This window comes from Poecilia latipinna, unplaced genomic scaffold (assembly GCF_001443285.1).
Source record: "Poecilia latipinna isolate Pla-1442-1.1 unplaced genomic scaffold, P_latipinna-1.0 Scaffold341, whole genome shotgun sequence".
NCBI lineage: Eukaryota > Metazoa > Chordata > Actinopteri > Cyprinodontiformes > Poeciliidae > Poecilia > Poecilia latipinna.
The window spans coordinates 234,335-249,457 of record NW_015112957.1 but is presented as its reverse complement, the minus strand read 5'-3'; the positions used below and the strand labels follow the sequence as shown (position 1 = coordinate 249,457).

At 41.1% G+C, this 15,123-nt stretch overlaps 1 protein-coding gene across 1 annotated transcript in view; it reads right to left on the bottom strand.

Annotated features, from left to right (window-relative positions):
* LOC106949406 (voltage-dependent T-type calcium channel subunit alpha-1G-like) overlaps positions 1-14,518 on the bottom strand; it is a 148,041-nt gene extending 133,523 nt beyond the window's left edge. The window contains exons 1-2 of the mRNA XM_015035638.1: positions 13,508-14,518; positions 10,716-11,048 (exon numbers count right to left, since the gene is read on the bottom strand). Of these exons, the coding sequence (XP_014891124.1) occupies positions 10,716-11,038 (323 nt within the window). The 5' untranslated portion in view covers positions 11,039-11,048; positions 13,508-14,518. The remainder of the gene's footprint in view (positions 1-10,715; positions 11,049-13,507) is intronic.
* Positions 14,519-15,123: the final 605 nt, after the last annotated feature.

Genomic DNA, 15,123 nt, shown 5'->3' with positions numbered 1-15,123 from the left:
AATCGTAAGAATAATCGATAGATTACTCGATTACTAAAATATTCGTTTACAACAGCCCTAGTTGTAAGGTTAGAAACCATCACCAGTATTTTTCAGCATCTCATTCAAATTAAAGTCTGAACTTAAAAGTGTCTCCTCTGTGTGTAGATACTGCAATTTCACCAAGAAGGTAACTAATTGAAGTTAATTCATGATTTAAACATGCAACATTATGCATTGTCCAGGACAAATGAAGTGAAATAAATTTTACTTTGTAATCTAACGCCTTGAAATTGGACTTTTGTCTCTTTAAGAAACTCCTGCTCTTTCAGAAGCTCCGCCTTCAGGAGGTCATCACCCTTTAACAATGTTTTTACCAGCGTTGCATTGAGAAGTTGCTACTATAAGAGCTCAGCAGATGTGCAGTTCCACCAGGGAACTGCACATCTGCTGGCTGGCTAGTCTGAAGGAGCTGAATGCAGGCGTTGCGGGGGAGGGCTGATCTGTGAGGCAGAAGCTTGGAAACTGGAGGAGAATGAATGGGTGCCATGGAAAATTAAAGGATTTCTCAAACATGCATGAAAGAATGGAGGCAACACTCCAGGTATGTTTTTGATGAGAGAATAACACCATAGCATGATGGTCAAAAGTCAATTTTACATAACACTGCCCCTTTAAGACTTTCACATAGGACCTAGTTGGTCAGATAGCTTTTTAGCATTTAGCCTTCGTCAATAAAATCATCATTTCGAGAGCTGTTTATGTAGTTATCTTTCACTTAAAAGTACAAGAATAGGGCTTAAAGTTTAATGTATCAAAACATGATCCTAATAATTAAGATCAACATTTCACAGGATTTTTCATGTCGATATTAAGAACCTCTTGTCAGGAGGCCCTGCTGGGACTAGATCCACATCGACAATAATCAAAACAAATCCCTTGCAAATAACACTAAGAGCTGAATGCAACAAAGACTTCCAACCACGACAACAAAGCCCTACACCCCCTCACACGCCTCCATAACGACCAGCTCCAGCAGTAGTTGGACTGCGCTCATTAGAGCTGCTTGGTCTGCAGTTATGCAAGACGTAGTCCTGCCACTTAGTTTCCATCTTAGTAGCCGTGCAAGGTGGCATGGAGGCAGGTTACTATTCCCAGAATCTAACAGATCAAACAATATGACGTTCAACACTTAAATTATGTTGGAACTGTGCGGAAGAAGAAGTAAAACGGAGCCAATAGTTCCTTTACATTTTAACATTATGATGTCTGATGTCATTACAGTACATTTTTTCCCCAGTCCAACATCTCATAAAATCTTGTGTGCAAAGTTTGCTACTGTATAATATATTTATATATTATACAGTATATAATTTATATTTATATTTATATATTATACAGTATATAAATTTTGAAAATTTGTCATTTTCAAAACTGAAAAATATATTGTAGAACAGAATCATAGCATGAAAAAGATATTGTTAGAACAACAAGTTTTAACCTGATATGACTCGTTTTCTGTTGCTGGGGGTGTTGCCGATCTTAACACTGCAAAAAACAAATCTTAGGTATTTTTGGTCTAGTTTCTAGTGAAAATATCTTTGTACATTTGAAATAAAATCAAATTTAAGGCTTTTAAAGGCCTCATTAAGATCATTATGAGTGACATTTAAGACCTGCATCATGACAGAAATGTACAAAAGAAATGCAAGGGACCGAAACTGAAATTTTTGTGGCTCTTGGCAGCAGATTTGTGCTTCTCACATGGCACTCGGCTCTAGCAACCAAGTATTAGGAGCTTGTTAGCAGTAGCCTTAACCGCCTTGGGTCTCAGAGCGCAATGAGTGAAGATGTCTGTGGACGACTCAAACATATGCCTGGTACAAAAGGCGAGTGAGAAAAATCCTTCATAGAAGGTATGAGATTAAACAGCTGTTTAAACAGCCAAAACAAAATTTAAGACCTGTGAGTAACGTATTTAAGGCCAGCTAGTTTCCTCTTTAATGAATTCAAGAAATTTTAAGACCTTCATTTTAGATAAATTAATTCAAGATGTTTTAAGGATGCACGGGCACCACAAGGCAACAATTTAGACCTCAAATAGAGAAATTTTTACTTTGTCTTCTATTGTTGTGAAGATTTTATTTTAGTGGTCTGTGTGAAACATCTAACAGCAGACTGTCATAGCAGAAAAAGAAATTCCCTTCTAAAACACATAAAAACACATTGTTTTAACTAATAATGCAGTTCTTTCAATTTTTTCAAATGCAGACTGTTTTTGTTGTAATTCAAGGTGATTGATTTATTGTAGTGAAAAAGGTTTTCGTCGCTGTTGGTTTCAATGTTGCCTGTTCACCGAGTAAGGACGGCGAATCAGATTCATTGATAAATCTATACACATTTTCATAAATCTGGTGGGGAAAAAAAGAGAAATGAACATTTCTCCTTGTGCGTACATCGTTTTAGTCATAAAAGTACACAGAGTTTTAATGCATCTGGGTTTTGGACTAGGAGGACTGTGCCTGAGCCAATTTTGGAGGCATCATACTTGGACTGAGTTATTAGCTTTGGTTTTGGCTGAATTCAAGTCATTTTAGGGCCAAACTTCTTTTATGAGCTGACTTTTGATTCTGTTTAGATGGATCAGACATTTCTAATGAAGGAGTAGAAGGATCAAACCGGCGAAGATTGATAGAAAGTGCATTTTGCCTTTCGTTCCTTCCATTTTAGGAACATAAAAAAGGAAGATTGAAGTATGAGGTGGAGCCTGAGAGAATGAGCTCTTCTCAAAACTGCACTTCTGGAGACTTTCAGTCAGAGTGATATAAAACTTTTTAGTCCTTGGAAGACCTCTTATGAATTATAGCATCTCACAGCAGATCCAAAAGGACATCAGTTGTTCACAGCCTCTCCGAGTGAGGCTGTGAACACCCAATTGGTTTTACAGGAAACCTGGAGCTGGGAAAAATAATTGTAATTTAAAACATTAAATATTGTTAACCTCTTCTATTAATTACAAAGAATTAGGAACTAGTAACAGTTGAGTTGCATCATGCTGAGTCATAATGAAACGAGTATGTACTGATGACATTTTTTATGCTACTGTATGTATAGCGCTAAATACAAATGATAATCAAAGTCAAGTTAAGTTCATTTGTAAATCACAAAATAAACATTACATTGCAGCGGCAAAAATAAAGAGAAGTAGTGGAAAGTTCCAGTTCAGACTAGAATGATTAACGTTCTAGTAATGAATAATCAAAGGCAACTCCAAACAAATGAGGTTTCAGCCTTGATTTAAAGGGGGGCTTCTTTGCCATCCCCCTAATCATTGGACTCCTCTTTGAACTCTGTCTGTGCGACCAAAAAAACCTTCTGAGAAACATCCATCCATTCGATTTATCCAGTCCCCATCTCCAGCAGTCATTGGGCGAAAGGTGTGGTGCGCCCTACACTGGTTGCCATTCCAGAAGACATATAGTGCTTTATGATTTAAAATCTGAAGTCTTATGTGATATTTGGCTCAACTGTAATCAGTCATATCTCTAAGTAGGGTACGCCAACAGTACCACAGGGACAAAACCCATGTCTCACTTTCCACACATTTTACAACTGCACACTGCTATGTATCGATTCTCCTACGATCTCCCAACAAAACAAAGTGTACCTTGTGCGTGTAATATGACAAAATGTGAAACGGTTTGAAAACGTTTGCAAGCAACTCGCACACACAAGTCACAACACCTGGAGAGAAACGCGTACTCACGACTGAAATCACTAAAAACAGTCTCAGTAGACTTGACTAGACGACCTCTTGGTCAAAACCTTTCGGGTACATAAGCAGAGCTCATCTGAGCCTCTTGCTAAGGAGAAACATACTTCACCGAGAGAATCTGGAAAACCTACACATGGCTTGTAGCCCCTTAAATGCAGCCCCGTCGCCCTTCACATACGTTGAGAGAAGTTCAGAATTAAAAACCGAGATCAAACTCGACGAGGTTTTAAAAGTCTCAGAGGAGCTGAGAGAGAGGGTACGGGGTGCAGCAGCAGCAGCAGCACAGAGGGAGAGTGTGAAAGTAAAGTTTTTGGCGAGTAAACTCCTGCTTTCTCAAGTCTTAAAAATGCTCTCTGAAATCCCACTCGGCTCTCCAACTGAGCCTAAGCTTTATTTTCTCCCTTTTTTCTTTCCCCCTTGCTCCTGCTCTTTTTTCTCTCTTTTTCTCCTTGTTCTTCCTCCTTCACTCGGTTTGGAGGCTGTCAAAGATGGCACACACACGCACGCACACACACACACACACACACACACACACAAATACACACCTCTTGGCTCTTTTTCCAGAGGAAGAAAGAAGAAAAGGTAACGGGTTAAGGGGATGTGGGGGGGGAGTGGCAAGAAAAGATGAGGGGAGGGCCAGAAAACATATTCTGCTGATTAAGTAAGTGTTTGCTTCAACCTTCATTACCTGAAAGCCACAGCAGAGCCTTGAGCTGCAGAGCAACCTGGGCCTGTGCTTTGCAGATATATAGTACACAGCAAAGGTTTCCATTCCTCTTTTCACACTCAAGACATTTCACACAATAGAACAACAGAAAGTAGTGCATAATTGTGAAGTGGAAGAAAAATGTCTTTCTCAGGGAAAACTTTTGCCATGTAGAGCAATGATCCCCCACCCAAATACTAGCATCCCACTGTCCTGTTACATGTCTCACTGCTAAAGTTCATCTTATTTAGCTGAACTGGTTACTAGCAAGTGTCTATAGAGTTTAATAACATGTTGAAGAGTCATTAGCATCAGGTGTGGTGGAGCAGGAAACATGAAGAAAGCTAACCCTACACACAGCGGTGACAACATCATGCCATCGGGTGTGTCACACCTGGTGGTTCGGTAGATTAGGGAACACACTTTCACACTGCACTGTGTCAAACGAGTCAAACCCTGTGAAAATCCTGTTCCCTTCCTCGTCTGTGGTGGTGCTGAATCAAGAGTTATCGAAGGAAGCAACACAAAAACCTCTGAACAAGACACTTAGCGCAACATAAAATGTAAACAATAATGGAGTGGCGTCAGACTTTAGCAGTTGTAGGATTTCTCTAGTCTTTGGTAAAAGGCCAGGAGCCATTCCTCTCACTAGCTCTAGACTCACACATTTGTTTTGGTTGTATTTACCCAGAATTCACTGAACTATAGTTGGCTTCCTGACTTTGGAGCGCACTCCGGTCTGCTTGGCATTCATATGCATATGAACCAGATCAGAGTTCACTTTGTAGGCGGACAAGAGTTCACTCTTCTGTCAGAGTGCGATTGTGCGTTCATACCTCCCCGAATAAACAGGACTTTCTATGCAGAGAAACTAGAGTTTGATTAAAGTGGACGAAGCAGGGCTGGTGTGAATGCACCCTTAGTAAAGTGCAGTGAGTTTTGTGTTTGACATATAAAAATGTATGGTATGAATGGTTTTTCAATGTTCAGCACAAAAGAGAGTGAACTAGAACCAATTGAAAAAACAAAGCCAGGAGCAAATTTAACTCAAACTGACCCACACCCTTGGGAGTTAGACTTTAAGGTGACGATAAACACCTCCCCTGGCCAGGTGTCCTCCCTCTCTGTGGTGCGCTGTGTAATCCTCGGCTCAGATCACTGTGAGCGAAAGGATACAGAGCACAGGACTTGTTGCCAAAGTCCCCTCCTCCTCCTCCGTCTTGGCACAACATCCAGTTCCCCGCCAGTGAGGAGACACCTACGGGAGTCCTGTGGAAGTGTGTGTGTGTGTGTGTGTGTGTGTGTGTGTGTGTGTGTGTGTGTGTGTGTGTGTATGCCTGTGTATGTGAGAAAAGAGCTGGTTACACAACCTCGCTCTCTTTATCATCCACAGATTCTGCAGGAATCGTTGGCAAAACCAGCACACAGGCAACGTGTTGGGCAAAACATCACTCAAAGCACGCACCCCCGGGGGTCTTCAATTAGACTCTAAATACCTCACCAAGCATCGAGGGGTCTTAATTACTTCAGACTGTTGAGAAAGACAGCGGACCAGCTCAAGCCGAGGGCTTACCGAGGATATACCTGTTTAGAATAGACTCTAAAGCCTGAAATCAGAGGGGCTTTCCTGTGCTGTTGATCTAGAGCTACAGACAGAGGAAGCCCTCTCTGTGCATCAGAACTGGCTGTTGCTGCTGGTGTGCTGTGGATGTATTTATAGCTGGGGGGCGAGCGACTACTGCAGGATTAATTCTTGAAGCAGAGAGCGCCGAGAGAAGCAGAGGCAGCAAAGGTCCACGGATCAAGTGGGGAAGAGTTAAAAATATAGCTGAGGCTGCATGTATTTGCTCTCTTGGATACAAAGCGTTGGTTCGCAAACAGACCAGGGTGCACAAACATTCAAGACTCAGAGAGATCCATCGATCAGCGCTATGAGTTATAAAATCAACGACCTTTTCCTAAATCAGCAAAGAAAGGCATTAAAGGCCAAACTGGAAGAGGGGAAGCGTCAATGCAAGGAACACCAGAGCAAACACGAGTTTGTATTTCTGGCCTTATTAGGGAATCATATTCATTTCTTTTTACTGTGCAACTCAAACTGAAACTCAATACACACCTTAGCCTTCAACCTGACCAAGGACCCAAAACTGACGGTGCAACTCAATTAGGACCAGGTTTGGTCCTCAAAAGGACTGGTTTTCAAAAAGTTAGAGTACTGCAACAGCAGGAGTAAACAAGACACAGACTCCCATCTCTCTCAGAGACACTCTTCAGTTAATTGTGGGAGCTTCCAAGGTGGTCCCGGACCAGAAGGAATAAACAGTCCCTTCTGCGACTTCTGAGTGGGAGGCACCCAACAACGAAGGTCGTGAGGAAGGACCAGGGTACTGGATCCTGATCAGTTGCCCAAACCATTGAATCAGTTTCAAGAAATTTTATGGAAATAGCAAGGCTTATCTGGAAATCACTGTAGAGTCAAAATGTACTAATCAGTTTCTTAGGTTTATCTTAGAAGGGGATGAGACGGCTTTGTTTGCAGCAACGGAGGTAAAGCAATCATAAAACTAAATGAGAAGAAACTAAATTACATTGTAGAATCAAATTATGAGAGTTGTTGCTGTGAATCAAAACAAGACACTTTACAAGAGGTTAGATTTATGTCCAGTCATAAAGAACCCCAAGAGTCACAATCCATCCAACTCTATAGCTGTCAATAGACAAGGCAGGTTCACTAGTCTACTACAAGGTTCTCATTCATTCCAGTAAAGTCCAGTGCAATCATATTTTCAGATTCAGAACAAATAAATAGTCTACCTAAGGTTGCAGTTTGGAAATGGCACCAGAGGAAGTGGACAAGCAATCGTTTCTCAATAGCCAAGGGTCCAGATCCTGCGTACAAAGCAAAGCGTAGAACAATGGGCTGGTTTTTACAAGGCTAATCGTTTTATGTCTAATGGTAAAAAGTTGTCCAGGAAATCGCAGCAAACTGCATCGAATTATTGCAGCAATCACTCAACAGGAACAAGCACAAGGTGACACTGGAGAGACTTAACTACCTTTTAGCAGGAAGAAACTTCCAGAAACCAGGCTTAGGATATACCAAAACTGGTAGGTTGGTAGGAGTACAGGAAGGGGAGTTGGTCAAGTAGGGCGTCATTGAAATTCATCCAAACCTGACACAGTCAAGAAAGGTTTAGTTATCCCCTCATGCATTTATTACCTAGCTAATTAAGACAATATTTCATGTCTTTATCAAACATTATTTTGAAGTGGTACCTGACCTGGGGACAACTTTAGCAACCACACAAACTGTAAAGATACATTCACATGACAGGTTTCAGTAGGAATCTCTTGGAGTTAAAAACCCCTAATTTCTAAGTAATGTGACTAAAAACCCAAATCTGAAGTAATCTATATTCTTAATAAGACTGCATTGTACAGTCCATACACAGGGCTCTCTGTGGGGAGGCTGGACCAACAAATTAAATGTTTGAGAATCCCAGACTTGGATAATAGTATCATAGATTGCCTCTACTCCCCGCGGAGGCCACTGGGCTCTCATGTAAGACCTTTAAAGATTTGACATTTGCAGACATGGAAATCAGCTGTGATCAGTGCCAGACTGAGCCAGATCACAAAGAAGAGGGTGCGGGGGGATGAGTGGAGAGGGCAAGGGAAGGGAAATGAAGTCTGGGAGTGAGAGTATCAAGTGTGAACGTCAGCGTTGTGGACAACGTTCCTGGAGGAATTTGAGGATGAGGACAGCTTCACTGTGTCTCAATTAAGGCAGTGACAAAGGAGGAAAGACGAGCGGGGGGCGGGAGGGAAGAAGGTGAGATGTAAAGCAGGAGACGATGCAGAGGGGATGGGATGGATGGGTGAAGTGATGGATGTATGGGCAGGACAGCGGAGGTTTGGGAGGGAGGTAGACAGGAACGAGACGAACAGAGGTAATCTGAGGGACAACAAAGCGGCTGTCTGAAACCTTCAGCACAAAGAATCATCAACCAAGTAGTGGCAACTGATTTGATCCAATATGGACTTTGGACCAGATACCAACATCATCCAACGACTGGACCCTCCTCCAGCTGTGGCTGAAAGGTCTATCAACTGATCCAGAAGAAGTGGTTCCCCATTGTGTTCATCTGCACAACCTTCTTCAGGAAGGTCGACTGAAACATAGCTAATTTTTCAAGCAATACCTGCGCAGGATATGTAGAAGTTATAAATGCTCAAGGTTACTGGGACGGTTGCTTCTACGCAGGAATAGCGTATTTTTAAACACCCACTTCTTTTTAGCCACTAAAATTTATCATATAGTCAATTTAATGAGAGAAAATGACTGTAGTTTGCTGTACGGAGAAGAAAGTAAGAGGCCTAACCTTCCCCCACCTGTTGTTGCACATTGTCAGCTGGATAAAATAATATTACACTTTCCTAGAAATTCAAATCAAATATTCTGAAGTAATTTGGTCTCAAAACATGTTTTTGTTCACATCTATGTAACAAAAATGAAAATAATAATAAATGTATTCATTAAGTTCATTTTAGTAATAGGTAGTTTATATCATTTTAGTAGCAGAAGGATGACTTTCTGTTTGAAATGTCACTGGATCATGTTATATGCTTATATTTTAAATTTGTGTAAATATCACTTTTTTTCAAAGAAATGAAACCACAACAACAGTTTATAGTGTATAGTTTGCACTCAACAGGAAAACTTTGACACAATATATCAGTATTTAAAAGGTAGCAAAAACATAAACAGCAGCTGCTTTTGCCAATCATAGTAATGGTGCTAAAATGCAAATAAAAAGGGTTAAAAAATGTTTTAAAAAAATTCCACAATTGTATGAAAAAAAATTCCAGTCTTATTTTATCTCTTTTTTTGTTGTTTTTTGGGACACATGTCAATCTCTCATGTGCACATGTGGCAACACAGAGGGGGGCGAAACAGCACTAATTCTTTATGTGAAAGGGTTCTGGGTTAGAAAATGTGAGTATTTTCTAGATATTTAATTCACTATAAATGTATATATGTGAATGATCTTAGTTTCCAACTATGAACAAAGAAAAACAATCTCAAGTGGCTCTTTCTTTGCAGGTCTGTACACGTATGAATCAATAATACACCACGGCAGCAGAAACGATTCAATAAGCCTGCGAGTCTTCGATGGTTGCTATTAACCCCAAGGAAAGGCTCAATAAACAAGCGGGGCAGGTATCAGTGATCTAATTATAACAGCCGTGCGCTGCAGGAACTGTCACAGGAAGTCAGAGGGTTTTCTTCCCTGACACTCGTTAAGAGTAATCAGCTGGAGGGTCTGAGGAGCAGCAGCACTGGAGAGCATGACCGGTGTGCACACATTAGACCTGAGCTGACTGGGGCTTTGGCAAAGGGACATTTGGGATCCCCAAGTTTCGGCAGCTCAAAACAGGGATTTACTGATTTTAATAAATGGGTGATTTGCAAAAGCTTGGGGGTGTTTTATAAATATATTTATTTCCAGTAAAACGCAATCCCACATCACATATGAGGCTATTTGTGAACCAACACAATATTTTGAAACAATAGTGTCTTACTGCTAACATAACCCTTGATCCTCAGAATAACAAAATGAAACGCTAGCATGTTTCATGTGTATGTTAAGCACCTAGCATAGCTGATATAGCCCTTTTGGTCTAATTGAAAGTTTATTGGTCTGTTTTCATGGAATCAGACATTTCTGGAACTTCGGCTCAGTTCACCCTTTAGTCAGTTTATACCCTCATTTCCTTCCCCCATTTGGTTTAACTCCGTTACTGGAATGGATTATCACAAAGTCTAATCGAAAAGACCTGCAGTTTATTCTCATTAGAAACAACAAGCCAGAAAAATTATTTTGGAAAAATGGCATTGTCGTGAAACAGAGGCAAAAAACAGTTTGTAGTCAAAATTAATCTATTATGACTTGAAAACATTAAAAAACAAAAAAAAAAAAAAAAAAAAAAAAACCATGTGTCTCAAAACTGGTTTGTGCCCCAGGGGCCCGCGTCCTATTACATATGAGCGAGACTGCAGCTCCAACAAACCCTTCTACCCCACGCTGACCACAACTCCAAGCGGAGCACACACACAATCACACACACTCCGCTGGTGGTTCCATCACCTTGGAAGTGATGGAAGCAGGTTGGGAAGAAGTTTCTTACCTTCCGCAGGTGCGACTGAGAAGACTTGGATCTTTTGTTCTAAATTTAAAACAAAAAAAAGGATATGGGTTGCAGACCATTTTAAGACACCAGCTCCGGGGGCGCGTGGTTTGTTTCAGGTAGAAGAAGACCACGGGGGCCAGCGTGGGGTAGGGAAGGCTCTCCCCGCCGCCGTGCGTCGAACCCTCGTCCCCAGCCACAGAGATCCCGTCGGGCGCCGGAGACACCGGCTCCATCACCAGCTCGCCGCCACCGCCGACACACTCCACAGCTCCCGTTCCCAGCCCAGACAGGTCGTTCAGCCGGATGAAAGTCCTTGGCAGAGAGGAGCGGCCCTCTGAGCCCCTGGCGTCGGGGAGCGCAGAGACACTTCCCCCATCCTCGGCCATCACTCAGCTCCTGCGGGTGATCAAATGGTGGACGACTATGTGTGAAATTTCAACCTACTGAGCCGACTTTATGAAATAAATAATAATAGCTTTGTTTTGTGTTTGCACAGGTGGCTTAAATTACCTAGTTTAATTTGTTACCGTTAGTCTTGTTAAACTAATGCTAAAGTCTAACTAGAAATGAAATTTAAATAAATTTACAGTCTGAATGTAAAGAAAGAACACAGATTATTTTAGAAACGCTAAAAAAATACATTTTGGAAGGTATTGTATATTAGTCGTTAAAAATAATTTTAACCTAATTTAGTAGAAGATGTTTCTTTAATTAGCCAACAGCTCTTGTTTTTCCATTATCTGCAGGTCTAGGAGAGAGCAGTGAGACTGACAGGCTTATGGATTACACTATGACAGAATGCAAAGTGGAGAAACCAACAGCCAATAGCATATCAAGTAACATTGTGCCTACATATTTCAGTTTCCCAAGCAACATTTTCTTTTGAATATTCTAATGTGCGAGGGGGGAAAACAATAATAAATGAGCGAATGGGAGGATTTCTGTGAATAAGTAGAAGTTCTGTTCCACAGAAAAATCTGCAAATGCTGAACTGCAAATAGGTGGGGATTCGCTGTATTACATCTAAAAGGTTTATTTTTAAAGACTTCTGGTTGAAAAAGTTTGTTTTTGGACAAAGGATACAACTTTGTCCACAACTTTAGCCAGCTTAGAAACAGCACTAATCCTAATGCTAACATAAGATTTGCTAGCAAACTCAGCACAATCCTCAGTGGAACTGCAAATCTGTCAAATCACAGTCATCATGCATTAGACATTTCACACAACCTCTTGTTTTCAACATTTGATGGGTTATTAGCTTTGTGTCAGGTGTGATGTCTGGACCCCTACAACTCATTCTAAGACCCTCATCTAAACCATTTTCGCAATAATTGTTAAGATTAAAACAGCATGTTTTCCTAACATAGTGCAGCCTGTCATGCAGGGTGTCATGGATAAAAATTAATCTTGGAGGGCGTTAAATATTTTTACTTATTTATAATTATTTCAATTTTAATCAAGTACATTTGGTTCCAAATGTGATATTGAACGATGATTTACATTTTCATTGGGAATTTATTTTGGTAATAATTGACATTTTTCCATGTACAGTGTCCACTTTGTCCAAAACATTGTGTAAGTTTATATCCAGTCTAAGGTACTTTAGCAACGATGTTAGCAAGCTGAGCTTCATACCTCTAACGGTAGAAAGGGCGTTTACGTTCCAACTTCTCAGAAAAGTTCTCAACTATTTAAAACTTTTGAGCAACAGCTTATGCCTTCTTCTACTTTGTCATTTGCTTTTAGCATGACAAAATGAGGAAAAACAATAATAATAAAAATAAGCTAAAACTTAATACAATTTAGTAGATAGTTATACTATAAGCAAAAATTTACGTTTTATTTTAATGCATCTAGTCCACATGAGCTCCATAAGCAAAGAGTATTCCAGGTAATCTCTTTCTACACCGATGAACCACAGCAGTGCAGTTATTTTTGTGGGTCTTCTGTCACATCTGTCTCATTTCTTTCTCATTATGTTCCATTAAGATTCAAATATAAGCTAAAAAAGTTAATGACTGAGAGAAAACATCAAACAGTATGAATAAAAGCATTAGTTACATTTTTTTGTCCAATTCTTCTGAATCATTAGCCTAGCGATGCATTAGCCTCGCTCAGGATCACGAATGTCAGCGTTAACGGCATTGCCACCTGCTGGCATGGAATAGGTATTACAGCAGTTTTGACTTAACCTGCAGACTGCACAGAAACAGTCAATAAAAGGGTAGAAAAATATCTTAATAAAATACATATGCAAGTAGTGTAGCAAAGGCCTTGATTGAATAAGATTTTTTTAAAAGAATTTTATTGTAGTTTGGAGCGAATGAGTTTGTTTAATTTCCATAATACTGACTCATAAAAAACTGCGTGCAACTTGCAACACCAATTTTACTGTCTGCTACTTGTTTCAGATTCATCTATGCAAAAAAGCTAATTAGCCTCAAAAATACTTTAAACATCCTCAATTCTAAACCACACAATGGTTTGCTGAGGAATAATATGTTACTGTCCAAAATATGTATGCAAATCTTTGCATCTTATTATAGCTTCCAGTTTGCTTTGATCCCTTAGTTTACAGAGAATAAACGAATAAAATCATTTGTTCAAACGGAACTAATTTGTCAGTTTTTTTAATATTATTGCGCTCGTTACTGAGCCTCTGTCAGTTCAGACAGTGCTGCATTCCTTTTCAACAGAAACAAAGCACCGATCACCCGCAGTCCGTATTATCCGCTCCTACACTTAAGCAGCATCCTCACAATAAAACCTCCCATCATGTGTTGATTTAATGTATTTATTTTCGCAAAGATATACTGCTCGATTCGTTCTCTCTCTTTTTAATTTTATTTTATTACCTGTAATGGACTCTGTAGATGTGCCAAAAGCGCGCCCTGTCATCACATGATCAGTTTCTGTCCAAGCCGTAAAGTCCGCACCAGCCTGGGGGAGAAAAAAAACTCCATTTGCAAAAAAAAAAGAAAAAAAAAAAAAGGAAAGATTAAACGAAGGAAAGGTGAACAACGTGTTGTAGGAAGACTATCAAAAAAAAAAGAAAAAAAAGGAAAAACCAAACAAAAAAAGCGGAGACCCTCTTCTTGTGGGTTTGGTGCGTCAAGCGGAGCGTATATAGTTTCCAGGTGGTGCGCCGCGCCGCGCTCTGCTGCAGACGCGGTGCGCTCAGGCCCCGGTCTCCCCCCCCCCCCCAGGACCCCCGCCGGCGCCTCTCCGGGAGCGCTCACCGACACCTCATGACCATCTCATATGGAGAAAAAAAATAAACAAATAAAAAAAATCCCATTAAACCTTTTTTATTAGAATAATGACGCCGTGCGCAAACTTCCTTCTTCTCAGGACAAGCAGAGGAAAGCCTTCTTTACAAAAAACAGAGAGGAGAGAAATAACCAATCCCGGCTGGCTTTCCTCATTCGGGAAGAGAATCCAACACTTCCAGCCGCATCCAGACGCCGTTTTCCTTGCTCGCTGGTTCCTCAGTAGTTATGCATTCTTAAAAGATCCATGGAGATGCTGCTGCGCATCCTCGTCGTTGCGCACTGAAAGCCTCGCGCCCCCTCGGCGCCCCCACCTCCTCTCTTCCTCCGCTGTTGCGCACATGAAAGACCGGGTGCTCCTGCTCTCGCACTGGTCTGCTCCAGACTGCACCGCTCGGTTCCGTCCATCCGCGAAGCTCTCACAGCTGGATCATGATGGGAGAGAGAGAGAGAGAGAGAGAGAGATGGGGGACGGAGTAGTGGTGGGGTGTGTGGGTGTTCTCCAAAACTTCTCACTCCCCCCTCCTTCGCCCCGACGCGCGGACAGCTCTGCGCCAATCGGAGCGCGCGGACGCTCGGAGCTCCCTCCTCTCCGGTTGGGCTGGGTTTGTCAGTTGAAGTTCGAGCCGGGGCGCGAGAGAGAGAGAGAGAGAGAGAGAGAGAGAGAGAGGTGAACTGGCGAAACAGCTGGAATCCTAATATCCGCCGACAGCCAATGAGAAGCGAGGTAGTGACGGCATGCGAGGAGCGCCGCGGCGCGATTGGTGCAGAGGGATTTACGAAGGGAAAGTTTGAGGAGGAGGGGGAAGAAGTTGCCGCACGTGGAAAACGAGAACTTGAAAGGTGGAAAAAGTTAAAGAAAAAAAAAACGTCTCGGGTTTTTTTTTTTATTATTCCTTCAGAAACACGAAATTACCTCGAGTCAAAATCAAAACACACACAAAAACAAACGGACTGATTTGTTTGACATTACTCAAACCAGTTGAAACCTTCGTAAAACTTGATTTTATTTGAGGAATGGATTTTCAGAGAATGAGTACGAGCAATATTCAGTGATAAATTTGTTTCGCTTGAACAAATGATTTTTTATTTATATTTTTTAGCTAAGAAAAATATTTGTAAGCCATTACTTAACTCAAAATAGCCAGCACGAGGCAAGCATCTGGTATTATTTGTCCATAATTGTGAAGCGATAGCACAAA